Source organism: Vipera ursinii (assembly GCF_947247035.1).
Source record: "Vipera ursinii genome assembly, chromosome: 1".
Classification (NCBI taxonomy): Eukaryota; Metazoa; Chordata; class Lepidosauria; order Squamata; family Viperidae; genus Vipera; species Vipera ursinii.
The window spans coordinates 6,304,696-6,331,883 of NC_139512.1; the positions used below are offsets into that span (position 1 = coordinate 6,304,696).

The 27,188-nt window shown below is 43.9% G+C and overlaps 2 protein-coding genes across 3 annotated transcripts in view; both read right to left on the reverse strand.

Moving 5' to 3' along the window:
• Nucleotides 1–3,658: 3,658 nt before the first annotated feature.
• NDUFA13 (NADH:ubiquinone oxidoreductase subunit A13) lies at nt 3,659–17,247 on the reverse strand. Of its 2 annotated transcripts, XM_083364849.1 has the most exons (5): nt 17,075–17,244; nt 14,068–14,146; nt 12,974–13,045; nt 7,691–7,760; nt 4,076–4,288 (listed from the first exon to the last, which is right to left on the reverse strand). In XM_083364849.1, exons 1-5 carry the CDS (start codon nt 17,175–17,177, stop codon nt 4,169–4,171), a joined length of 444 nt encoding a protein of 147 aa, XP_083220975.1. In that variant the 5' UTR covers nt 17,178–17,244; the 3' UTR covers nt 4,076–4,168. The 2 variants fall into 2 exon arrangements, with proteins under 2 accessions (XP_083220974.1, XP_083220975.1); XM_083364848.1 differs by lacking the exon at nt 7,691–7,760 and having other exon boundaries at nt 3,659–4,288; nt 17,075–17,247.
• A 6,748-nt stretch (nt 17,248–23,995) lies between these two features.
• GATAD2A (GATA zinc finger domain containing 2A) overlaps nt 23,996–27,188 on the reverse strand; it is an 87,836-nt gene continuing 84,643 nt past the window's right edge. The window contains exon 13 of the mRNA XM_083363673.1: nt 23,996–25,188. Within this exon, the coding sequence (XP_083219799.1) occupies nt 25,055–25,188 (134 nt within the window). The 3' untranslated portion in view covers nt 23,996–25,054. The remainder of the gene's footprint in view (nt 25,189–27,188) is intronic.

The window sequence follows — 27,188 nt, forward strand, 5'->3', positions numbered from 1 at the left end:
GTAAGAATTGGTCACGATGGGTCAAACATGATTTCGCAACTAACAAAAACAACATGGAGATTCTCAACCATCCAGGTCACGGTGGTTCCAAAGGCGCTTTTCCATGAGGCAAGTGGATTTCCTTGGCTTTTTTCTTTGGAAACGTTTCTCTTCTCATCCAAGAAGCTTCTCCAGTTCTGACATAGCTCCTCACTGTTCAGTCAGACCTGAAGAAGCTTCTTGGATGAAAAGTGAAACGTTTTTAAAAAAAACCGAAGAAAATCCAGTTGCTTCTGGAAAAGCACCTTTGGGATCCCAAAAGGGAAGAGGCCCATAAAAATCTGCAAAGCTTGAACTGGACTGTCCTGTCGGTCTCTACTTTTTAAATCGCCCCCCATGGACACCCCTGCATCCAGGAGGACTCTGATGGGCCCCTGCAAAAATGGGGCTGTGTGAATGCAACCACTTTGTTCTGCTCCGATTTGCAAGGTGAATTCTCTTTGGGACGGAATTGGCATAGCGATAATATTATGGGTAATCCTTGATTTACGACTGGTTACTTAGCAACTGTTCAAATTACAACAGACCTCCCCAGGGCAGCTTACAAGCCAGATTCAAAGTCTCAGCACCTGTCCCCCACACGTGATCATGTGACCATGTTTTGGATGCTCGGCAACTGGTCCTCATTTATGACTCTTTGCAGCATCTTGGGGTCACGTGACTGTGCTTTACGAAGTGTTTTGTTTTTGCCAGATATTGATATTTATTTCCAGTCTGCAACAAAAAAACACCCACTGGACAATAGATTCATTTAACATCCACCACATTTGCTTAACAACCATGGTGACTCACTTAATGACTGCGGCAAAAAAAATGGTAGGAAAATTGGGTGCAGTCACACGGTGACCTGTTTAACAACTGGAATGACTTATGGCCATAATTCTGGGCTCAATTACAGTTGTAAGTCTAGGACTACATCTACAGTGAAAAGAATAGGGACAATTGTATGAATTACCTCCCACAAATTCTCTCTCCCTTGCCCCCACTGCCCCCCCCCCAATGTTTTTCAGGGAGAACCAGAAGGACTTCCTGGAGCTTCCTCGGATTCAGCCCTGGAAACATGGGAAAGCAGACGTGGGGCAGAAGGCCTTTGATGTCACTGATATGGAGATTGCCAAGAACAGGTTAATTAGACTGATTGGGAATCACAGCAGTGTTCCTCAAGGCACAGGTGTGTTACAGGTCCCCCCAGGACCTTAAGCTGCTACCTTTCCATTAGAAGAATCCTGTTGGATTATTAGACAAAAGAGCAGTCCTCTCTGGAGCCTGGATTCTTAGACAAACACCATCACTTGTAACCCAGTTCCTGCTATGACGAGAGGCAACGCTTCAAGCAGTTTGGCTTTGGATGCACTAATCTCGAAGAATCAGACCTAACATCAAGAGTGAAAACTTGGCAGCTGTGTACCCTTATTGTTTTCATCTTGTCGTTAGAGTAAATGGGTTAGTTAGAGAAACAAAACCTCCCCTGTTCTGCAGATGTTTTGTTGAGACGAAGAGGTATGGAAACTTTTCAAGGACATTCTAACCACTGTGGAGAAAATACCAGAAGGTTCTCAAAACAACGAGAAGGTGCTCCCATGAACGATGTGGACATCTGGGAGTTTTGGCTGGAAATGATATTGTTATATGCTTTGGTTAGATGTCTTGGGATTTTTAGAGTTAGTTTTCCTTCGCCTATACCAGGGGTAGGCAACCTTGGCTCTTTTATGACTTGTGGACTTCAACTCCCAGAATTCCTGAGTCAGCATGGCCAATTCAGGAATTTTGGGAGTTGAAGTCCACGAGTCATAAAAGAGCCAAGTTTCCTTACCCCTGGCCTATACCATGCCGTATATTCAATAAACCAGTAAGTTTTTCAGAAATGAAAGTGATTCTGGACTTTATTTAGATACTCGAGCTGAAGGTTGACACCTAAATTTATTTTTATTTATTTATTTTATTTTAATTCCATTTATATCCCGCCCTTCTCCGAAGACTCAGGGCGGCTTACAAGCTTAGCAGTAGCCTTCATTCTATGTATATGCCTGCTTATTAGGGCTTTTGCCCCCCCCCCAAAGCAGCATTATTACAAAGTCAGCTTAATTGCCCCCAACAATCTGGGTCCTCATTTTACCTACCTCGGAAGGATGGAAGGCTGAGTCAACCTTGAGCCTGGTGGGATGCGAACCTGCACTAATTGCAGGCAGCTGGTGTTACTTAAGGAGGCATTAGCCCACTGCTCCACCAAGTTCATTTCATTTCATGGAATGCTGTCGGGAGGGTGTGTGTGTGTGTTCCCAATTATAGGTAGTCCTCGACTTATGACCACAACTGAGCCCCAGATTTATGTTGCTAAGTGAGACAGTTGCTAAGTGAATTTTGCCCCATTTTATGACCTTTCTTGCCACAGTTGTTAAGTCAATAACTTCAGTCATTAAGTTAGTAACAGGTGTTAAGTGAATCCAATTTCCCCATTGACTTTGCATTGTCAGAAGGTTGTGAAAAGATGATCAGGTGACCCTGGGACACCGTCACAAATATGAGCCACTTGCCAAGCATCTGAATTTGGGACCAAGGGGATGTTGCCACAGTCGTGTGAAAAACAGTTGTAAGGAACCTTTTTTTTTGGTGCTGTAGTAACTTTGAATGGACACTCAACAAATGGTTGTAAGTCGAAGAACTACCAGTGCATAAAACAAGTTGACCGTTTGGTAGTCCTGGGATGAACCCAACAGTGGAAACGGGGTGCAGGGGAAAAAGTCCCAACGCAGCCAATGAAGAAAGCCATGTTACATCACAGGCAGGGCTGGGGTTTCTCTCCTCCCCTTTCCCAAGTTTTGGAAAATTTTGGAGACTGTTAAAATAACAGTGTCAGGCCTATCTTAGGGCATGCAATATAATTTGGGGGTGTGTGGCTCCTGCTTCCGAACTGCACTGGTCTTAGAAAATGTTGGTATCACCAGTAAGACCGTTTCTCCTTTAATACCGTTTTCCGTTCAAGAAAGGGGATTTTTCAACACCTGCTCTCACGTGGATGAAGCTTTCTCCCTAAGCCTGAGGAAATAGCGAAAGGTTAGCCAAGCACACTCTATCTGGATGTTTTGGCTTGAAATTATTGGACCTCCCCAGAACCTATGAAGGCACACTGCACGGATGATGTTACCCAGATTGGCAATGAAACGTCTGCAAGCGAACAACCAAGCTCAGAGTACCACCAGCAAACGCTGCCCCCTGCCCGTTTAATCCTGAGCTACAGATATTCGCTTTTTATTAATATAGTAACCTTGCAGTGGTTTGGACCCCGGACAGGAAGTTTGAGAAGAAAACCATCCCTACCTCATCTTCCTCCTAGAACAGGGGTGTCAAACTGCTGGCCGGTGGGCTGGATGCATCATAGTGAAACCGCGCCCACCTCATTGCCAGCAATGGAAAAAAGTTGCAATACGTCACAACACGTCACGTGATGTTGCGAGTTTGACACCCCTGGTCTAGAAGAAACGCAACCGATTGTCAAGTCATACTCTCAGCCCAGCCTACCTCACAGAGTTGTTGTAGAGAAAATAGAAGGAAGGAAGGAGTATTAGTTACCGGTATGTTCACTGCCTTTGAGTTATTTATTAAAAATAATAAAGGCAGGATATAAATAAATAAAAAAATATCTATGTTGTATGTTGCAACCCACAAATTACACGGCTTCTCGGAGGATGTACAAAGAGTGTTCACATTTGGTTGAAGTGCAACTTATTCAAGAATGGGTAAAAGTGGAAAGTATCAGCTGGCTTGGCGATTTCACCATTAAACAATCACAACACTTTTTTTTTAATACTAAGAGTAAACCTGTCTCTATTCCATTTGCCAATTTTTCACAGAAACCTTTTTTTGATGCATTACATTGGGGTAAAGTTGAAGGTTGTCATTTTGTTTTCGTGACGCGCATCGATGGTTGCCTATTCCTCGTTTGGTTTCTTTTGCTAACTGTTTATGGCAATAAAATAATCGGCAAAACGGAAGAGGAGGAGGAGGAGGGGGCAGAAAAGAGAAAGGCAGCAGGCAATGGATCGATGCTCCAGAGAGCAGTAGTTTATTAAGAAATGTGTTCCATCCTGGGAAAGCGAGAGGGGTGGGTCTTTCCACAACCCCTGTATGCTTATGTGGTCCAGGTGTACCCGAAGAAGACATCATACTGAACGTTGCCTGGCTGAAGGAAGTACAGCTCATCAGCTCTGGGGGACACCCAGCGTGTGGTATGATAGACAGACTCCCCAACCTGGGAAAAGAGAGAGGGAACAGGTCAGCCAATACTCAGGGAGGAAAAGCAGTTTGGTCTAGTGGTTAAGGTGCTAGCTTAGGAACAGGAGACCGTGAGTTCTACTCCTGCCTTAAGCCGCATGACTTTGAACCAATGAGCAGGAGAGGTTGAGTTCTAGTCCCACCCTGGGCTGGATGACTTTGGACCAATGAGCAGGAGAGGTTGAGTCCTAGTCCCGCCTTAGGCACGACAACCGTTTGGGTGACCTTGGGCCAGCCGAAATCCACAGCATTGTTGCTGTGGGGAAATCAGGAGAAGGAAGGAGGTACGCTGGCCTCCTTGAGTTATTTATAAACCATAATTTATTTATTATTTATTATAATAAAGGCAGGATAAAAAAAATCAAATATACGATAATGATATCCGAAACAGAACATCCAGCTACTGTTCCATACAGTATCAACCTCGTGAACTCTGAAGTTTCCTCCAGGGGTTATCTTTCAAGATGGACAGTGATTAAAATTTATGTGTTAGCTATATGTAAGGGGGTGGGTCTACACATATGTTGTATATAGCATGTTAAAATGTTTGTTATGTATGAGTATACTTTGACAGCAAGCAACTAAATTTCATTTCTAATGTGTGTCATTGTGCCCACAGTAAAAAATGACAATAAAAAGATTATCTATCTATCTATCTATCTATCTATCTATCTATCTATCTATCTATCTATCTATCTATCTATCTATCTATCTAGGTTAGGCAAAGAACTCTGCAGCAGCCCATTTGCGCAGCCCGTTTGCACATGCATGAACGGGCCGCTAGCTCCCGTGAGGGGTGCATGGCCATGTGCACGTGTGCACGGTGCCAGCGCATGCCACATGCCCGAACGGGGCTGCTAGTGCCGCACCCTGTGCACGCACGCGCACACTAATTTTGAAGCTGCTCCCCTCCCCTCTGGTGCTCAAGCCCGAAAAGGTGGGAGACCTCTGCTTTAGAGGGTTAAAGGCTGTCAGCGTAGAAAACATGTATCCCCTTCCTCTGAGGAAAGACAGGCTAGCCCACCTAGCCAAAGGGAAGATTTTTACAAAGCTGGACTTGAGGGAGGCTTATTACCAGCTGCGAATTAAAGAAGGGGACAAATGGAAGACAGGTTTCAATTGCCTTTTGGGGAGTTTCCGATTCAGGGTGACGCCTTTTGGCCTCCGGGGGCCCCCCGGTTCTATCTGTTGCAGGGCTTTTCAACCTTTTCACCCATTGTACCACTTTTAGGATATGGCAACATCCGAGTACCGCCAGTCGCCTAGCAAGGTGTCAAAAACTTGACCAAAAAAAAAAGTGATTAAGTACAGGCAGTCCTCGATTTACAACAGTTCGCTTAGTGACTGTTCTAAGTTACAATGGCACTGAAAAAAGTGCCCCCCAAGCCACAGCCGAGCAAGACACCTGCCTGCCTGCCTGGCAGCGCTCTTCCTCCTGTCCAAGGTTTTCATTGTTGTGAGCGTTTCTGTTGAGGATTGGCAGTGGGGTTGGGGTGGGGGTGTTTGGTTTTTATTTCCCCCCCCTCTGCTGGGTGGTTGCAGCAGGTTTTGGTCACTTCACATGACCCTGGGACACTGGGACCGTCATAAATATGAATCAGTTGCCAAGCATCTGAATGTAAATCACAAGACCCTGGAGATGCTGCAACATTCCAGCTGATCGGCGCTTCTTCTGGGCTCAGCAGAAGTGCCAGGATCAGTGCTGAGCTCCAGCTGGAGCCTGGTGCTGATCCTGGCGCTTCCACTGACAGCCCCGAAAAAGTGCTGATCCTGGCGCTTTCGTTGAGTCCTGACATACCTGCAGCTCCAGCTGTCTCTCGCTCATTCCCCTCCCCCACTACCACTTTTCTAGGATGGTCACGTACCACCTGCCAAGTGCCAATGTAGCACAGGTGGTACCGGTACCACTGGTTGAAAAGCCCTGATCCATTGGAACCACGACAGACTGAGGATTTACTTAGCAATCGCAGTGATTCGCTTAAGAGCTGGCGGAAAAAAGGTCGCAAAATCAGGTGTGACTCACTTCACCACCACCTTACTTAGCAATGGAAATTCTGGTCCCAATTGTGGTTGAATGTCCAGGGCATTCACCTACAGTGAAAAGTCAAATGACTTGGCCGTCCTGCTGAGTCCATTTACTCCCTCCACTGACCTCAACCATCCGGACTCTGGAGTCCCGCTAGATCCGTGGTCCCCAATCCTTTTAGCATCGGGGACTGGTTTCGTGGAAGACAATTTTTCCACGGACCGGGAAGAGGGGGGGGAGGAAGAGGAAGAGGGTGCAACGTAGCTCCCTCACGTGTGTGGTTTACAGTAGGGTTCACACACCTGGGAAAATCTAATGCCCGATGATCTGAGGTAAAGCTGAGGCGGTGATTTTATTTATTTTATTTATTTTTGTTATATTTATATACCGCCCTATTCCCTGAGGACTCAGGGCGGTTTACAGGAAATTAAAAAATCCAAAATACAAAAATTAAGAACCAAATTAAAAAATATTAAATTAACCCTGTAGTCAATTAAAAAGAACCCCAAATTAAAAATTCCTCCTCAGTCTGGGCCCGAGAGCTCAAAGAGCCAGGTCTTCAGGCCCCGGCGGAATGATCGAAGGTCGGGGGCAGTTCTCAGCTCCACCGGCAGCTGGTTCCAGAGGGCAGGCGCTCCCACCGAGAAGGCCCTATCCCTGGGTGTCGCCCGCCGGCAGTCTCTTACCGGCGGGACCCTGAGCAGACCCTCCCTGTGGGAGCGCACTGGGCGAAGGGCATTTGATGCCGGCAGCAGGTGTTCCCTCAGATATCCCGGACCCAGGCCATGTAGGGCTTTATAGGTGATAACCAGCACCTTGAGAGTGCCCGGAAGCAACTGCAAATACAGATAAAGCTTGGCTCGCTCGTCTCCATCACCTCCAGCTGTGCAGTCCGTTTCCTAACAAGCCATGGACCGGTACCGATCCGTGGCCCGGGGACCCCCGCACTAAATTAAAGTCTGCAAAAGTACCTCTGGCCACCTGGTAAAAAAAGTGCTCCTTTGGTGCTCCGTTTTCTGACTGCTCCAAAAGTTATCTAAGGCCACCCAGAAGAACCTAGTCATAAATGGCCCCTGTGTCAGAGGTCCCCAACCTTGGCAACTTTAAGTCTGTGGACTTCAACTCCCAGAATTCCTCAGCCAGCCAAGCTGGCTGAGGAATTCTGGGAGTTGAAGTCCACAAGTCTTAAAGTTGCCAAGGCTGGAGACCCCTGCCCTATATTATAGCTGTGTAGGGAAAGGCTTCAGAAGAGACCGGCAGCCAAGGGTTAAGGAGTGGGGGAGAAGAAAAATGTGGGGTGCAACAGGAGGAAAAAGAAATTCCTTTTATTTCAAAATTGCCAAAGATTCGAACCTGCCAGCCAGGGACGTCTTTCATGATCTTCGCTTCCTCATCAAAATTATGACGCAAGAGGCGCAGTGTCCTTCCACAAGAGATACACACACAGAGAGAGAGAGAGAAAAGTAGACAAAGAGAGAAAATCAGGATGATCTGACTCACATTCAGGTGGCCCTTGAGTTAATTCAGCCTGGCAATTACGGTCATTAAATTGTGACTGTTATAAAGCGGGTGACCACCTGACCGGACTCAATTTTATCAACTTTTTTGCAGTGGTCACTTAAGGGGAACACAGCAGTCATTAAGTGAACATCTGATCGTGACATAACCCGTGGTCCACAGCGGACTGGGTTTTTGCGGTAAACTGCAAACAAATGCCGATTTTCTTCTGGCAAAAGGGATGCAAATCACAATAATGTGACAGTGGGACACTGAAAATGCCCATAAATGCAGGGCTAGATGCTGAGGGCACAAAATATGGGTATTATGTGACTGCGGGGGAGGGGAGGGAGGGGTGGCCCTGCTGATGTTGGAACTTTGAAATCAAGTCCATTTTTGGGGTCTTGTCACAGCAGCAATAAGTTGTAAGTTAAGGGCTGCCCGTATATGCAGAGAGAGTTTGGAGGAATGAGGCATCCTGGGTATTTATGCAAATGAATTAATTTTAATTTAATTTAATTTATTGAGATTTATATACCGCCCTTCTCCCAAAGGGACTCAGGGCGGTTTACAGGGCATAAATATAAATAACAATATAAACATTACAAACATTAAAAAACAATTAAATCAGTGCCCAAGTTAAAACAAGAATAAAACAAGCCAATAAAAACCCATGTACCCCCATCAGGCTAGACCCGCTAGTTCAAATAAATGGGTCTTCAACCCGCGACGGAAGGATCGGAGGTCTGATGTCGTCCGGAGCTCCACCGGCAGTTGGTTCCACAAAGCCGGGGCACCCACAGAGAAGGCCCTCCCCCTGGGGGCCACCAGTCGACACTCCCTGACAGGAGGCACCCTGAGGAGGCCCTCTCTGTGGGCGCGCACAGGGCGGAGGGGAATCGACGCCGGCAGCAGGTGGTCCTCGAGGTATCGCGGACCCATGCCATGTAGGGACTTAAAGATCATAACCAAAACCTTGAATCCCTACCTTTGGCCAAATTTAGTTCTTTCACAAAATTATATGGGGCTGGATTCAGAGTTTCAGTAAACCGGGTCCTGCTGGCCCAGGGGTAGGCAACCTCGGCTCTTTTATGACTCATGGAATTCTGGGAGTTGAAGTCCATGAGTCATAAAAGAGCCGAGGTTGCTTACCTCTGCGTCTGGTTTGGCCTGTAATTTTTTCACCGTGCTGAGGACCATCACTACCATCTTTCCCTGAAAATAAGACCCAACCAGAAAATAAGTCCTGCCTAGCTTGATTTTTCAGGATGCTTGTAATATAAGCTCCACCCCAAAAATAAGCCCGTTAAGACGGGCGCATTTAATACCGTATTTCCCCGAATATAAGCCCTAACTGGAAAATAAGCCCTAATGCATTTTTTGGAGCAAGAATTAAATATAAGACCAGGTCTTATTTTTGGGGTATATGATCTTGCACGGACACTTAACTTTAAAAACCTTACCACATCCTGCAATAAAGGTAGTCCTTGACTTACAAACATTTGTTCAGTGACCGTTTGAAGTTGCAAGGGCATTGGAAAAGGGTACTTATGACCGTTTTTCACACTTAACAAGCATGGCAGCATCCCCCCATGCTGATGGTTGCAGTGTCCCAGGGTCACATGGTCACCTTTGTTGACCTTTTGATAAGCAAAATCAAGGGGGAAGCCAGATTCACTTAACAATTGTGCTACTAACTTAACAACTGCAGTGATTCAGTTAACAATTGTGGCAAAACAGGTCGTAACATGGGGCCACTCACCTCACAACGGCCTTGCTTAGCAATGGAAATCTGAGCCTCAATTATGTCATAGGTCGAGAAGTATTATGTACTTTGATATTCTCATGGGAAGAACATAACATCTGGCAAGCTTTTTGTTGTTATTGTACAGCCACCATCGGGGAATTTCAGGTAGTCTGTTTTATTTTGTTGCTCCTCGTTTATGGCTTAAATGCTGTAGGCCCGCTTAGCTGTTGCAGTTAACAAATTTATTTCAAACACTTTGTAAGTTTACATTATGTGCTAAGTGATGGGTTGCTGTCCTCATCACTCTCCTTGCTTGGGGAGGAGTACACACACACACACAAATTTTAAAATCAAACACAGGTCACTGCGTTGCTTATCAACAGATGTTCTGGTCTCAGTTGTGATTGTAAATCGAAGGCTATCTATAAAGTTCAATTCTGGCGATTCTTGCCAGCTTAGCTGCTGTCCATAATTGCAAGCAGTTCACCAAAGGTTTATACTCTTCTGGGTTTGCCCACTAAGAAAACTTAGCTTTTCTGTCAAGTCCTTGACAATTAAGAGAGGAAAAAAGTCTCTTTGCATTCAGGAAGGGTTAAATCTTGTGCTTCCCAGTGAATTGTCATCTTAATTCAGCTTGCATCCATCGTTCAATAAGGCACCATCAAATCGATGTTGATTCTTAGCAACCACATAGATTTTCTCCGGTGTGTGTGTGTCTGACCACAGTCTCATTGTCAGAGCATGCACAGTCTTATTGTACTGAAATAACCCAGGAGTAAACACAGTGGTCTATATTAAACGGTGGTTTATATTACACTATCTACAATATCATACACCAGGAACAATATACATACAGGTGCTAGTACAGCAGGCTCCAACACACAGCGGTTATAGCAGGAAATGCAAGAAAGAGAACACAAAGCCTTTTCTACAAAGGCTCTTAAAGGGACATAGACCCTGCTGAGTCATTCCCAACGATACATCATACATCTCACATTACAAAAGCTGGTTAGCTGTTAAGTTATTACCTTGACACTCATCCTTCAGGTATTCCAATAGTCCATATATTGTGGAGTCTCTGAGCATGGTGGTTTTCTTGCAGATGTTTCATTACCAAACCGCAGTGCAGTGCCCTGATGTTATCTAGTCTGGTAATGAAACGTCTGAAAGAAAACCATCAAGTTCAGAAAGCACCAAGGACTCCACTGTCCAATCCTGAGCTACAAATGTCCTCCTCTATCTGTGCATTTATGGCCGCTGTGACTTACTCCAGCTGTCTCGCTGCTGATCATCCTCTTCTTCTCTTTCCTTCTATCTTTCCCAGCAGTCTAGAATTTTCCAGAGAGGTGGGTCTTTGGATCATGTGTCCAAAAATAATTTGAGCCAGATCATTTGTGCCCTAAATAAAAACTCATTTGAAAATCCATTTGCTTTCTTAGCTATCTAGGGTACTCTATCTGCACCATGTTCACACAGTATATTGTTGCAATTTACTTACCCACTGTTTACTGAATGAACTATAATTCCTTAGCACAGTCTGTGAACTCAGCCAGTCGCCATGGTTTGCAAACCAGAATGGAAAAGTTCACACAGTGTGTTAAGGCAAAGCCAAACAAGCCAATTGATAGTTCAGTATGTTTTGTGGATTCAGGGAAGCATAATGGCTTCACCCAAACACTGTCCACTTGTAGGTTTTTCATTTATAAGCTGGCTTTGGCTGACCCTAAGCACAATTGCTGAACACAACAGGGCAGGGCCTTACCGTAGTTTCTGATAAATTAACTGCAGCATCACGGTTTCCCCTACGATTCACCTTTGCTTGTTCTCTTTTGCTCCAGGGAGCAGAGCCAACACAAGGAAATGACAGAAAGGCAATTTTGATTTACAGAAAAACAGAGTAACAAAATTGGAAGGGACCTTTGAAGTCTTCTAGTCCAACCCCTGGCTCAAGCAGGGAAACCTGTACCATTTGGTGCCTTGGTGGAGCAGTGGGCTAATGCCTCCTTAAGTAACACCAGCTGCCTGCAATTAGTGCAGGTTCGCATCCCACCAGGCTCAAGGTTGACTCAGCATTCCATCCTTCCGAGGTAGGTAAAATGAGGACCCAGATTGTTGGGGGCAATAAGCTGACTTTGTAATAATGCCACTTGGGGGTGTGTGTGTGAAAGCCCTAATAAGCAGGCATATACATAGAATGAAGGCTACTGCTAAGCTTGTAAGCCGCCCTGAGTCTTCGGAGAAGGGCGGGATATAAATGGAATTAAAATAAATAAAATAAATAAATTTCAGACAAGTGGTTGTCCAAAATCTACAGTGTTGGCGCACCCATAACCTCTGGAGGCAAGCCATCCCACTGATTGTTCTAATTGTTAGGAAATTTATCCCTAGTTCTACGTTGCTTCTCTCTCTGAGTAGTTTCCACCCATTGCTTCTTGTTCTGCCTTCTGGTGCTTTGGAAGAATAGCTTGACTCCCTCTTCTTTGAGGCAGCCCCTGAGATACTGGAACACTGCTATCATGTCCCCCGTCCTTCTCTTCATTAAACTAGACATTCCCAATTCCAGCAACCGTCCCTTACATGTTTTAGCTTCCAGCCCCCTAATCATCTTTGTTGGTCTTCTCTGTACTCTTTCTAGAGTCCCAACATCTTTTTTGTATTGTGGCAACCAAAACTGGATGTAATTTTCCGTTATAAAATTTAAGGGAAGTAACAGTTACCATAGAAAGGCAGAAACCGTTTCAGCAATTGAGAAGATATACTTAATGGAAATCAAGCAGAAGCTGGACAACCATTAACAGCAGATGTCACATAGGTGGTCCTCGAGTTATGACCAGAATGGAACCCAACATTTCTGTTGCTAAGCAAGGCAGTTTAGTGAGTTTTGCCCCATTTTAGGACATTTTTTGCCACACTTGTTAAGTGAATCACTGCAGCTGTTAAGTGAATCTGGCTTCCCCATTGAATTTGCTTGTCGAAAGCCAGCTGGGAAGGTTACAAATGGGGATCACATGAACCTGGGACAGGGCAACCATCATAAATCCATGCCAGTTGCCAAATGCCCAAATATTGAACATGTAGTTCATAGGGATGCTGCAATGGTCATGTGAAAAACGGCCATAAGTCACTTTTTTTAAATGCTGTTGTAACTTTGAATGCTTGGTGTGTGTGTGAAAAATCTGCTGTCTGCTTAGGCCAGTGTTTTTCAACCTCAGTTGCTTTAAGATGGACTTCAACTTCCAGAAATCCCCAAACAACGTGACTGGCTGGAGTCCTCTGGGAGTTGAAGCCTACATATCTCAAAAGGTGCTGAGGCTCAGAAACTATGGCTTAAATAAAAGGAATAGAGGAGGTAAAAGTCTCTCAGCACCCAGGCCTAGAAAGCTGAACTTTACCTTCGGTCATCTTCAGCCATTAAGAGAGGCATCATTGCTATCCGGGCTTCCATGTCCTCAAAGGCCTGTAGTCTAGAAAAGGTGGGAAAAGAGCAGGAAGGTGACCCCATAAAACGTGCTAGGAAAGGACAAAATTGGTTTCCAGATCCTGTAACATGGTGTTTCTCAACCTCAGCAACCTTGGGATGTATGGACTTCAACTTCTAGCATGGTGGATGAAGAATTCTTAATTGAAAGTCCACCCGTTAGTTCTGGGGGCTCTGGGAACTGAAATCCACACATATTAAAGTTACCAGGGCTGGAAAAAACAGATCTCATTCACCCTTCAGTAAAGAGGGAATAAAACTTGTGGGTATCATCCAGGTCCTCTTAAGACCTTGGGAATTCTTATCTCCACTTCTGGAGAATCTGAGACTACTACAGCAGAGTCCTCCACCCGATCCCTTCCAAAATTGGTGGATGTCAACTCACAAAATCCCTCCCGGCATAGTTTAAGGCACCAGGATGGGAAACAACATGCAGTGCTAAAAGGATAGTTGTTCAGAAGGTATCAGGTTCAAATCCTGGCATTTCTAGGTTGAAATGAGAAAGAAGCCAGTCTGAAAAACTGAGGAGCATAGAAAATATCGAGCTATAAAAACATCCCAAGCCTATACTGTACTTGCTTTCCTCCAAGACAACACAACCGTAACCTTATCCAGGACACTCAGGAAGAAGGAACATTCCTTATCCCAGTTTAAAGCAAGAACATAATAAGTTCATCCTTCCGAGTCCCTTCAGCATCCATACGGTCGGAGGTGGCAAAACAGCCAGGTGTTCTGTGGATGCTACTTCCACATTCTCTGCCCTGGAATACTAAACTTCTCCACATAACGGTTTTCATCAGTATATCAAAATTCTCCATGTAAAACTTGATCTGTTGATTAAATGTATATCATGGATTAAGGAATAAATCACAATTAGCCGAGTGCCACATGCACGGAACGAAACCCAGACAAACCAATGTATGGGTTAATGTGCTGAGCAGAGGCAGCCTGAGACTGTCGTGCATATTTTTCGGGCCAATTAAATGAAGGGAACGATTGCAAACTTACCTTCTCTCCCAGTTCCATCTGAAAATAGAGTAAGAGCCAAAAACAAAAGCCCCAAGCCCAATGGCAAGAAGGCCATAACCTAGAAAAAGCAAAATGAAATCCTCATGTTTATTAGCAACCACCAATAATTGTAACATAGGGGACGCGGTGGCTCAGTGGGTTAGGACGCTGAGCTTGTCGATCAGAAGGTCGGCAGTTTGGCGGGTCGAATCTCGAGTGCCACGTAGCAGAGTGAGCGCCTGTTACTAGTCCCAGCTTCTGCCAACCTAGCAGTTCGAAAGGCAAGTAGAAAAATAGGGACTACGGTGGGAAGGTAACAGCGTTCCGTGCACCTTTGGCGTCTAGTCATGCCGGCCACATGACCACGGAGACGTCCTCGGATAAACACTGGCTCTTCAGCTTTGAAACGGAGATGAGCACCAGCCCCTAGAGTTGGAAACGACTAGCACGCATGTGCGGGGGAACCTTTACCTTTAATAATTGTAACAGTAAAACAAGAAAGGAAAAGAAAAAGCTCCAAGGGTGGCTAAGTTTTCAAAGGCCATGAGGACACCTTGATTTTTCCCCCCTTTAGACGTGAAGTTCAGGGAGATTCCTACTTGCTGATTCCATGACCATATTGCAGTTTTTCATCATGACTATTTTACAGGCAGTCCTCAACTTACAAACACGACGGAGCACAACATTTCTGTTGCTAAGTGAGGCAGCTGTTCAGTGACCATTCTCGCCACAATTGTTAAGTGAATCACTGCACTTAAGTTAGTAAAACGGTTGTTAAGTGAATCAGGCTTGCCCACTGACTTTGCTTATCAGAAGGTCTCAAAAAATGATCACGTGACCCTGGGACACTGCAACCGTCATAAATATGAGCTAGCTGTCGAGCGTCCGAATTTTGATCAGGTGACCATAGGGATGCTGCAATGGTTGTAAGTGTGAAAAGTGGTCGCAAGGCATTTTTTTCAGTGCCGTTGTAGCTTCGAAGAGTCACTAAACGAACTGTTATAAGTCAAGAGCTGCCTGTAATTATTTTATGTTAGCTTGCCTTTATTGTTATGAGTAACTCAAGGTAGTGAACATAGCTAATATTCCTTCATCCTATTACTTTCCCCACGACTCTTTGATGTGAATTGGGCTGAGAGTCACTGGTTCAGTCACTCAGGCGGCTTTCATGCCTAAAGTAGGACCAGAACTCAATGTCTCCAGGCTTGTAGCCTGGTGTTTTAGCCACTAGACCAGGGGTGTCAAACTCACGAAGTCATGTGACGTGTCGCGACGTATCGTGACTTTTTTTCCCCATTGCTGGGCGCAGTTTTGTGATGCATCTTGCCTGCGGGCCGGCAGTCTGACGCCCCTGCACTAGACCAAACTGGTTCATACGTTTTCACATCTTCTTGACTGTATTATATAAGTCATCAGTGTAGAACAAAAGCGTTTATCTGTATGAACAGATCTAACCACCAAATGGCCCCTCCTTTTCCAAGCCAGCACATATCTGGAGATATTTTGAGAATAATTCACCCCTCCCAAAAAAGTTAGGTCTTTCCTCTCACATTAAGGCTATCATTCCTGCTCATCTTCAGAAGGTAAATTGGGGGGGATTAGCAAGCGGTGTTGCATCCTGTCCCTGATAAACAATCACAATTAGCACATTCGGCTAGTTTAGTTTGAAGTGGCATATACAGGTGGCCCACGACTTACGACTACAATTCAGCCCAAAATTTCTGTTGCTAAGCGAGATAGCTGTTTAGTGAGCTTTGCTGCATTTTATGACATTTCTTGCCCACAGTTGTTAAGTGAATCACTGCAGTTGTTAATTGAATCTGGCTTCGTATCTATGGAGATTCTCAGTCATTCAGATCATGGTTGCCCCAAAAGTGTTTCTTCACGAGGCAACAGGACTTTCTTTTTTTTCTCTAAAGACGTTTCGCTTCTCATCCAAGAAGCTTCTTCAGCTCTGACTGGATGGTGAGGAATGGAAGGATTTATACTCCTTGCAGAATATAATCTGAATCTGGCTTCTTCATTGACTTGGCTTGTCAGGTTGCAAAAGGTGATCATATGACCCTGGAACACTGCAACTGTCGTAAATATCAGTCAGTTGCCAAATGTCTGAATTTTGATCACATGACCCTGGAGATGCTACAATGGTTGTGTGAAAAACGGTCATAAGGCATTTTTTTCAGTTCCAAAAGAGCCTTGGTGGAGCAGTGGGCTAATGCCTCCTTCAGTAACACCAGCTGCCTGCAATTAGTGCAGGTTTGCATCCCACCAGGCTCGACTCAGCCTTCCATCCTTCTGAGGTAGGTAAAATGAGGACCCAGATTGTTGGGGGCAATTAAGCTGACTTTGTAATAATGCCGCTTGGGGTGTGTGTGAAAGCCCTAATAAGCAGGCATATACATAGAATGAAGGCTACTGCTAAGCTTGTAAGCCACCCTGAGTCTTCGGAGAAGGGCGAGATATAAATGGAATAAAAATAAAAATAAATAAATAAATAAAAATTTCACTAAATGAATTGTTGTAAGTTGAGGACTACCTGTATAGGAACCCTATACAGGACAATCTGCTGAATGGGAAGGATAATGAGAGACCCTCTTCAGAAGCTGCTCTAATGGGGTGTGTGTGTCTATGAGATAAATCGGTTGAAAGGCTGCGCCCCCTCCCCATTTCCTTTAGCACCTGTGGAGAACCCCCAACTCTCACACAAACCTACCAGCCAGCTCCTCAGATGCCTTGCACAACACACCGAACCATGGCTTGCTGAATAAGCCACGACCGGGTGGTTTGACAGCAGACCTCAAGCTGCAAGAGTGGGCTCATCTTACAGGTTTAGGGTGTCATGTGAACGGTTGGAAGAGCACGGCTTGGACTCCGCGTATGAACACAGCCCATGGTGGCTTATTCAAAAGCAAGACAGCCAGCCCTAGCTTAGACGAGGGACCGAGAGCCAGCCGCCTCCTGAAGACCCGTGCCCCCGAGTTTCAAGACCCCGTCTCCCCATCCTCACCCGGGAGCCCCCGATAGGGCAATCGCCTCTTATAATCGATTGGTCCATAACCGCCCGGCGGCGGCATGTCCTGCTTCACCTTCCAGGCTCCCGCCGCCGCCATCTTGGAACCGGGCGGCTATATCCTGACCCAACGCTTCTACCCCGACCTGTGCCGCTCGTCTCTTCTGGATGACGTCACGGGAGCGACGCAACGAAAGCCGATCTTGTCCGAAGACTGGCGATCACGTGACAGGAATCCCGGGTCGGGGGAACTCGGAGGACGAGGCTCCTGTGCCGGTCGCGGGAGGGGTTTGCTCGGTCCCGGAGCGCGCTTGGAAACCGTTTCTGTCTCTCACGCCCAACGCGTTGCAGGACACCTTTATGATCCGCAGAATGCATTGGGAGGGGTTTTGCAGTCCGAGCACAGAAGGTTGCCCGACTTTTTTTTTTTTTTTGAAACACGACAAATTAAGGAAAAACTTTTCCTTTTCTGCGCTCCCAGAATATGCTTGGATCTGATACCTAATTTGCAGGTCAGGGGAAAGCAAAGCAGCAGCAGCGGAAAAAACGCTCCAATAAAAAGGCTCCGAGATGTAGGTAGTCCTCGACTTAGATCCACAATTGAGCCCAAAGTTTATGTTGTTAAGTGAGACATTTGTTAAGTGAGTTTTGCCCCATTTCCCTGCCACAGTTGTTAAGCGAATCACTGCAGTTGATAATTTAGTTACGTGGCTGTTTGACTGAATCCAGCTTCCCCATTGACTTTGGTTGTCAAAAGGTGATCACATGACCCTGGGAGACAGCAACGGTCATAAGTATGAACCAGTTGCAAAGTATTTAAATTTTGATCACATGGTCATAGGGATGCTACAAAGGTTGTAAGTGTAAAATATGGTCAAAAGTCACTTTTTCACTGCTGTTATAACTGGTCACTAAATGAACTGTTGTAAGTTGAGGATTACCTGTACAGTATGATGGAAAAAAGTGACATTATTTAATTTGTATGCTGCCCATCTCACTGATAAGGTCACTTTTACTTTTTTTGATCTTAAAGCTGACAAATTTGAAAAGCTCTGCTCTATACCATCAACCATGTTTATAAAACACAGTGGCCATGTTACACAATGTTCCAAGTTTATATATTAATATGAATTTGCTTCATATGATTGTTGTTGCTTAATATGATTTCATTTACACCTGTTGCCTTTGAACACAGCCATTGAAATATTTGTAAATGGTATTTTATGGCTGGACTTACAAAGCCACTGGCTGGCCTCAGTCTTCCAGAACTTGAGCATGTCTAGTCTAAATAGGAGACACCAATGACTGAATTTTGGTTTTATTTCTTTAATTTCTGTGGCCATGCAGTTCACAAAATAGCTCTGGATGGGCCATATAAATATCCTTTTTATCTAATGGTCTCATGGCTGACCGAGTGATCCAATTACCCAGGTTCACCCAAGACGTGGAGCCAGCCATAAACTAAACTTGTAGGCTATCCTGTTGTTGAAACACAGCCTTTAGATGGGCCATTTTTGTTTACACTAAATAGTAACTATATTGTAAGTTCATGGTCTGGCCAGGGAAGGTAGCAAATTTGTGGTCTTCTCATTCATTGGTAATTCTGTGGCCACCTTTGCACCAAACATTTTTGGCATGGATGTGAAGGCATCTTTCAGTTCCCCACCGTGCTCACGTATGATGGTTGCCAAACCACAATAAGAGATAATTTCATTCTGCCTCAGAGCTCACCTCAAGTCATGGGTCCACTTCTAGATTGCCAGACATGACTTGGTGGGGTGAGGTGAAAAAGCCACGCTGGCATCCCCAGTCATGCAAATGAAGTTTTCCCCTCCCTGTGTCCGTGTTTAAATATCCAAACTGGAAGAGATACAAAAAAACCCAAACCCAAACCTGCTTGTGCTCAAGCCTCCTCACCCGCCATCAAAACTGGAGCTATGTTTTATTTCATACCCAGGATATAGTACCTTGAAGGAATTAAAGGTCCCCCAGCCCTTTGTGCTCTGGACAAGTGTCAAACAAACCTGAGTGCTATTTATTATCAGCTTTCTGAGCCCTGGTAGTGCAGTAGTTAAAATGCTGTATTGGAAGCTGACTCTGGCCACAGCCAGGCGTTCAATCCTGACTAGCTCCCAAGCTAGTCTCCTGAGGTCAATGAGGACTCAGATTGTTGGGAGCAATGTGCTGACATTGTAAACTGCTCAGAGACTGCTGTAAAGCACTATGAAGCGCTATGTAAGTCTAAGTGCTCTTGCTAGCAGACAAATGCTAGCAATTAAAAGTGCTTGATGGCAAGTTCTCACTTCCAGGTGTGCCATACTGCCAAATCCATCATCCTCAGACAGCATATGCTGTATTGTATTGGCTAGATATTGATTTAGACGTAAGTATACTACAGCCCCTGGTATATGTCACTGAGGGCAACTACCTACAGTGATGGACAAAAGCACATTGGTAGAGCAAAATTAGACAAACCCAGTTTAGAAGGATGCCACTGCAGTCGTCTGAGGCAGTCCCGATTGTATTGGTCAAGGGTAGACAACCTTGGCTTTTATGACTTGTGGACTTCAACTCCCAGAATTCCGGAGCCAGCATGGTACTACTGGTATAGGTAGTCCTTGGCTTACAAGCTTGTTTAGTGACTGTTCAACATTACATCACCACTGAAGTGACTCATGATCATTTTTCACTTACCATTGTGGCATCCCCATGGTCACGTGATCAACTCAAGACACTTGGTAACTGCCTCATATTTATGACGGTTGTAGTGTCTCGCAATCATGTGATCACCCTTTTGCGAATCTTTGACAGGCAAAGTCAATGGGGAAGCCACGTTACTAACTTAACAGTTGCAGTGATTCACTTAATGACTATGGCAAGGTCGTAACATGGGGCAAAACTCACTTGAGAACTGTCATTTAGCAATGGAAATTTTGGGCTCAGTTGTGGTTGTAAGTTGAGGACTACCTGTAAGGAGCTACGAGAATAACTTTGAGGAACAGGAGGAAGAGTTGCAATAAATAATGGCCAGTTAAGAGAAATATGAGTCCAGGGCAGAAATGTAATTCGAAAAAGTATCTCTGACTTGAGTGTCTCCTTCATTCTGTGGACTACTGTAAAGACAAAGGGATGGGAGGCACATTCAGACATGCAAGATTGTCATTTCAGCCTTATGATAGAAACATTAGCATTCATAATTTTCATTTCTTAAGTCTGGTCCACTTCAAATGGCTGTTAGTGATTTAGGTTACGAGTCTGACAATCCAGCAGACCAGTGCATAGTTGACTCAGGATCCATCCATAACATTTCCATTTGCTTAAAAATTGAGCCTGTGCAACTTCAGAACGAAAGTGGATAAACGTTGCTGCTTTTGTTCCTATTAATTTGTGAGTTTTTCAGCTATTTAATTTCCAATCTGAAGTAATTGGCTATGAAAGACATTTATAGGGCACTAGCATCCTTTAAAAAATGGGTATTAGAAAGCTATCACTTCTAAGAATATATTAGGATCCAAAATTCAGGATGTGACTTGGAAGGTAACAGGCACGCTTCCTCTGATCTGGATTTCCAACACTTAGGGTTATACTGTCTCTGTCCATGGAGGTTCAGCTTAGCTATGAGGGCTAACAATTCTCACATATTTTCCTGCTCCATTAATCTCTTAAATGTTTGTCAAAATAAATGAACTTTAGGCATCATCTCAGGTATGCCATGCCTAACAGGCTATTTTGCTATATTAATATATACTTCTGTTGTGGAAATGCCAAGATTAAAAGGCCATAATCAAATGTCATCAGCAAACAGGACAAAAACATAACTTATCTAGTGAAATCATTGATGATTCAGTACAGGTAGTTCTCGACTTACAACCCTTTGTTTAGTGACCATTCAAAGTTATGATGGCACTGAAAAAATCATGACTGCTGCAGCATCTCCATGATCATGTGATCGAAAATTTGGGTGCTTGGCAACTGGCATGTATTTATGACAGTTGTACTGTCTCAGGGTCATGTGATTACCATTTATAACCGTCTCAGCCAGCTTCTGATGAGCAACGGCAATGGGGGAAGCCAGGTTTGCTTAAGTGCAGTGATTTGCTTAACAACGATGTGGGGGGGGGGGGAATCACAAAATGAGGCAAAACTGACTTAACAACTGCCTTGCCTAGCAGTGGAAAATTTGGGCTCAAATATGGTTGTAAGCCGAGGACTATGTGTATGTCGACACCAAACGTGGCTAAGAATGTATAATTCTGCAGCAAAAATTCCATCCTGTTTTCTCCCCAAAGATACCTCTTAAAGCAGATGTTCTCAACCTTTTATTCATTTATTTGTAAAATTTATTAGCCACCCCTCTTGCTGTGCTACCGCAAGAACTGTGTACTTAAGTAGCTGTGCTACTTAAAAGAACTTCAGAGGAATCTTTGAAATAGTTTCCAGATCTTGGGGAAAAATATGAAAATCTCACAGCACTCTTCACTTCCCACTTATAGAATCCTTGTTTTACCTTTACAACATCAGCAAAAGCAGCAGGCCAGCAATTAACTCGACTCTGGTTAAAAATGGCTGCCACTCTGAATGCTAGCACTGCACGGCACGTGATGTTTTTTAATTGCAAACTAAGGTTATTTATTCATTTAAAAGATTTGTATGGCTGCCCACACCTTAGGAATACGTCTCTTGAGTGGCTCACAATGAAAGCCGCAGACTTTTAATCCGCTTAGTGCAATTTTGATCTTGGATGCAACTTTAGTGTTTTTATTATGACTTTTCAGAAACTTCTGTTCTCTACTTTCCATCCTAGTCTGTTTTCAGACAGGTGTGCACATTTAAACATTAGCAAAACTATGTTGTGTCTCTTCCCAGCAAGTAAATGAATTGCAGGTGAAGAGGAATCAGAAGAAATAATGATGAGGAAAGTTTTGTCACCAATGTTTACCTTTGTTAATGCATAAGAGAGAATATCAGAAAGCTTTGTATATCGTATTCAGCTGTATTTGAAATTTCCTCAACAACATTAAATGAATCTCAAAGTCTTTTTGTTAGGCATCATCACAGAAGGATATTGCTTGTTTTCTAGAACACCCTGACTACCTTTTGATGCCTATTTGAGCCATATTGAAGTTATAATCCCCAAAATGATGACGTATCAAAATCTGGTAACTCGACCCGAGGCTTAAAAGATCCAACACAGGAATTGCTTCAAGTTAAAGATTTATTTTTTCTGGACCTCCAAAATTTCCTGGACAATTCCAACCCAATCAAAAAGTTTTCTGTCACGGCTGGGGTTTTCATCTTTTAAAAAAGAAATGGCTTTTGGAAACACAGGTTCACAACTGTTGGTCAAACTGCTCCAGCTTAAAACTTCACACGGACAAACCTATCCTTCCTGATTTGCAAGTAATCCAGCTCCTATGCAAAAAGCAAGACTAGAATTTCAGAAATGCAAACTTTGATTCGCACCGGCTCTAAGGCAAGACCAATGATGCAATTGTGAAAAAATGCCAGATAAAGTTAACAATATGTCTACACTACAGCTTCAAACCAGTTTTAAATCTATTTGACCCATCAGGGAAGTCTTGGGGTTAATCTGGAAATGACACGGATTCTTTAGGAGAACGGAACTTCGATTGTTTATACTGGTGTAAAATTCTATATGGAACTGAAGTTCCAGAGAGAGAAAAAACGGCACTAAGGTATCTTAACTTTGGATAGAAAATCAGTAAGAATGCTTTTCTAAGCCCACTAAATTCAAAGAGAGAGGATGGAGAATAAAGCAATAGTTTTGATGTACAAACAAAAGCGGGCCCCACCACGAACACTGAAATTCAGAAGAACTGTGTACAGAAAATTTAAAACCCTATACACTTGCTATCCACCAGAACTTAAAAAAAACATTATACCTAAATATTCTCAAGCTTACAGAAAAAGGGGGAATTAGGAGGAACCTTTTATTAAAATGCAAAATGTCATTGGAACGGGAGCCCTTCCTGATACAGTAACATTTGTAGGTCTGTTCTTAAATTAGGTATCTCACTTGTAACTAACAAAATACCAGACCCCAGTATTAATCCCCACCCACCCATGTTTTATATATAGTCATATATATATTTATATATATATATTTATATTTATATATGCATTTATTTATATATAATTTTTTTTGCAACAAACTCTTATATCAGCACTAGATCTAGTACCAATATACTAGTATGAATGGGTATAGAAAGGTCTATACTTCTGCCTCTACTACTAAAAAAAAATGGGACTGAAGGGGCAAAATAAAACTATGACTCCCCCCACCCAATATTTCACTGAATTTGTCGGGGTATGGGAAGAGGAAGTGCGGTTTAAAGCCAACATTAGTCAAGATGCTGGCAGTAAAAAGGGAAGCGGTTACATTTCTAAGGATGGGACTGAACACACCAGAGACAACAGCTTTTTGCACCCATGTTGTGCTTATAAAGCCGGGGACCCAGTTTCCCCACCCCCTAATAGGGACTCTCTACTTGTGCCCCTGGCTGGGAATTATGGGAGCTTAGTCCAACATGTATGGAGGTCACCGGTAAAATAATGGTTCACCTATGACAAGGCCGTGTTTTTTTTCCCCCACAACAACTGGTAGCAACAGAGATGTGGACTTTTGTCTCGTGGTGTTTTTATTTATTTCTTTTTTTTTTAAACACAAAATGTACTTCTCTGGTCCCTTCTGTTCCACATGACTAAATTGCACACTGTTGTTAAGATAGCCAAGTAAAAACCTTTCTAGAAAACAATGAAAAGGGGAGGGAGATTCAATCAGAAGTTGCTTTTTTTGTACGAAAAAAAAAAATATTCATCTCCACACAGCTCACTTTTCTCTTTGGGAGCGTCAGACTTATTTTTTTTTTCTTATTTTTCTTTCTCTTTCTTTTTAAAAAAAAAACACATGTTCATTCACTTCAGATTGAGAAGATTCAATAGAGCTGTTTTATATAAACTGTCCAGTAATTCTTTAAACCAGCAAAGGTCCAGAGCAGAACATCTGTCTGAAACAAGATTCTGTTAAAAAAAAAATATGAAAACAAGATGCACATCCTGTGTTCAGTTGCTCCATTTCTTCTGGCGGTGGCAAGTCCCGTCTGCATTTGCTCTTAGTATAAGTTATTACTGGGTTAAGAAGAAAACAAAATGAAACCTCCAAACCAAACACCAACACCCCCACCCCACCCCGCTGTTTATCCTTTAGAATAGGGCCTCCTCAGGAATTACAGGGGGGTTTAGAGAAAAACAAGGCCGTGAGGAAGCCGGTCCAAGCTTTCCGATTTATTTTTTTTCCACTGTCGCTAGGTCTCACTTCTGCTTTCTGTGAACGGGCAAAGTACATCCTTGGTCACCAAGGGCCAATGTATGATCAACCAAAGTAAAATTCAGCTAAGGTAACTTAAAAAAAAAAGAGAGAGAGACGTATGTAAGAAGGACTGAAGCCAGAAGCAACTGAGCATCAGTCTCTTGCACGAGTCCTTGTTCCATACTAGTGCTGATCAAAAAAAATAAAATAATAACAACGACAACCCCAAAACTAAAGAGACAAAATACACAGAGAAAAAATAATAATATTAAATTGAGATTCTCCTCGGGGATGGCCTCAACCATTCTCCCCCCCACCCAAAAAAAAATTTTTTTTGCAAGAACTTGTTAGCCTAAATGTTCGTTACCACCCTTTCGAGCGTCCATTTTATCCAGCAGGAAGCAAATTGGCCCCTGATGGGGCTGGCCAAAAAAATAAAATAAAAAAAAGTAAAAAAATACTTTCCGGCAAACCCCGCAGGCAGATCCAGTTAGACTTGAAAGCGGCATTTCCACTGCGTGGAGAGATTTCGGGAGAGAAGGATGGTAGAATCAAAAGAAGAAGAAGAAGAAGAAGAAGAAAAAAACCAAGAAGATGTCATATACGGAAAAAATTGAAGTCTTCCACTCGGGGCAGAGGTTCCTGTGTTATTTCCATGTGGCTGATTGAGGGATGGACCGTGGAGGAATCATATCCAAGAGATATTCGCGCTGGCGATCTACGGCCGAGGAGGAGGTTTTGTGCACGGTGAGACTAGGGTTAACAAAGTTCAACGTCCCTCCTGGAGAAAGGGAACACAAAGGGTGCGTTGAAATGAACTCTAAAGGGAGAGACTGCTTTTCCCCCTTCTAATAGTGTCTAGGACAGTGTTTCCCAACCTTAGCAGCTGTTGGGAAGATGTGTGGACTCCAACTCCCAGAATTCCCTAGCCAGCCGTGGGAATTCTGGGAGTTGGTCCACACATCCTCAAGCTGCCAAGATTAAAAAAAAACACACTGATTTAGGCTCTCTCTCTCCCCGTTTTCTGGCCTTCCCCAGATGTTTCAAGGTGGCCATGTCTTAAATTTCCCACGAGGAACTGCATTCTCAATAATACTGAGAAACAGCCAGATTGGGAAAATCTTAAAAGGAGTTTGCAAAATACAATTAATCAAACTATACATATAGACAGACACAGATGAAGAAAAGCCCAAAGCAAAAAAACACACCCACAAGTACCAAACAGTCTGCTATTATATGCAGGCAGTCTTTGACTTACGACCATTTTGTTTTAACAACGGTTCAAAGTTACAACGGCCTCGGAAAAAGGGACTTATGACCCGTCTTCAAAGTTACAACAGCACAGCACCCTGGTTGTCACATGACTGCAATTCGGATGCTTGGCAACTGGCTTGCATTTACGACCGTTTGCAGCAACGCGCCAGTTACTTAAATGCCATTTGTAACTTTCCCAGCTGGCTTCTGACAAGCAAAGTTAATTGGGGAAGCCTGATGCGCTTAATAAGTGGACGATTCACTTAACAACCACATGACGACTTGTTTAATATCTGCCATCACTTAGCCAATGGGGATGGAAAGATTTTCCTTGTTGCGATTGTGGTGCTGATAATGCAAACTATCAAACATTTTGTGCAAGACTGCCCATGACGTGTGTTCTCTTGTTCTCTAGAAGGTCTGCATGAAGCAGCCTCAGAGGTGACTGCCTGTATGGCTGAACTGGACATCCAGTTAAGAAGCCATACCCCCATAGACACACACACACAATTTTTACTTCTATCATGTTCTCATCACATGTTAAATAGTAATTTATTCTGGTCCCAATTGTGGTTGTAAGTCGAGGACTATCTGTAACAGCTGGAAGAAGAGGTCAAGGACATAGTGAGTAACAGCTGACCAATCAGGTGGCAGGTAGGAAATCTGAATAGGAGGCTGCTGAGAAAACAATGTGCTTTCTTGCAAGGCCTCCTTGTACCCACCTACCACCCTGATTGTAGGCCCTGTGCGTTCACCATTTAGGTGGCAAGAAGGTCAAAGGTTGGCCATAGGCTTTTGATCCTCTCCCATTAATTAAGAATGGAAATGGGAGCGGGATGCAAACTATCCCCCTTTTTCAATTGCTTCCAAACAAACTCAAAATATTTTGGGTTGGGGGGGTCATTTTAAGCTTGTGGTGAAAACCATTTGTCTCCCTGAAGTCTTAAATCCAGTGGTGGGGTGCTGCCAGTTCGCACCAGTTCAGCAGAACCGGTAGCTCATTTTTTCTTGCCCAGGCCCAGAATGGACTTCCAGAAGCGGCATCCACACAGAGAACCGGTTGTTCACATATCTGAATCCCACCACTGCTTAAATCCCACCATTAAAACCCTGAAAATACAGAACTCCCATTCACAGACAACCTGAAATACAAGTAGTCCTTGACTCACAACCATTTGTTGAGTTTGAAGTTACAATGGCACTGGGAAAAAAGTGACTTTGGATGGTTTTTTGCATGACTGTGGCAGTATCCCCACGATCGGGGGATCAAAATTTCAGATGCTTGGAAACTGGCTTGCACGTATGACAGTTGCAGTGTCCTGGGGTCATGTGATTCCCCGTTCACAACCTTCTGAGAAGCAAAGTCAACAGGGAAGCCAGATCCACTTAACAACCGTATGGCTAACTTAACAACTGTAAACAATTCATTTTAAGATCGGAGGCAAGAAACATCGTAAAAAGGGGCAGAACCTCTTTTGGACTCAATTGTGGTCATAGGTTGAGGGCTAAAGAGCCTTGGTGGAGCAG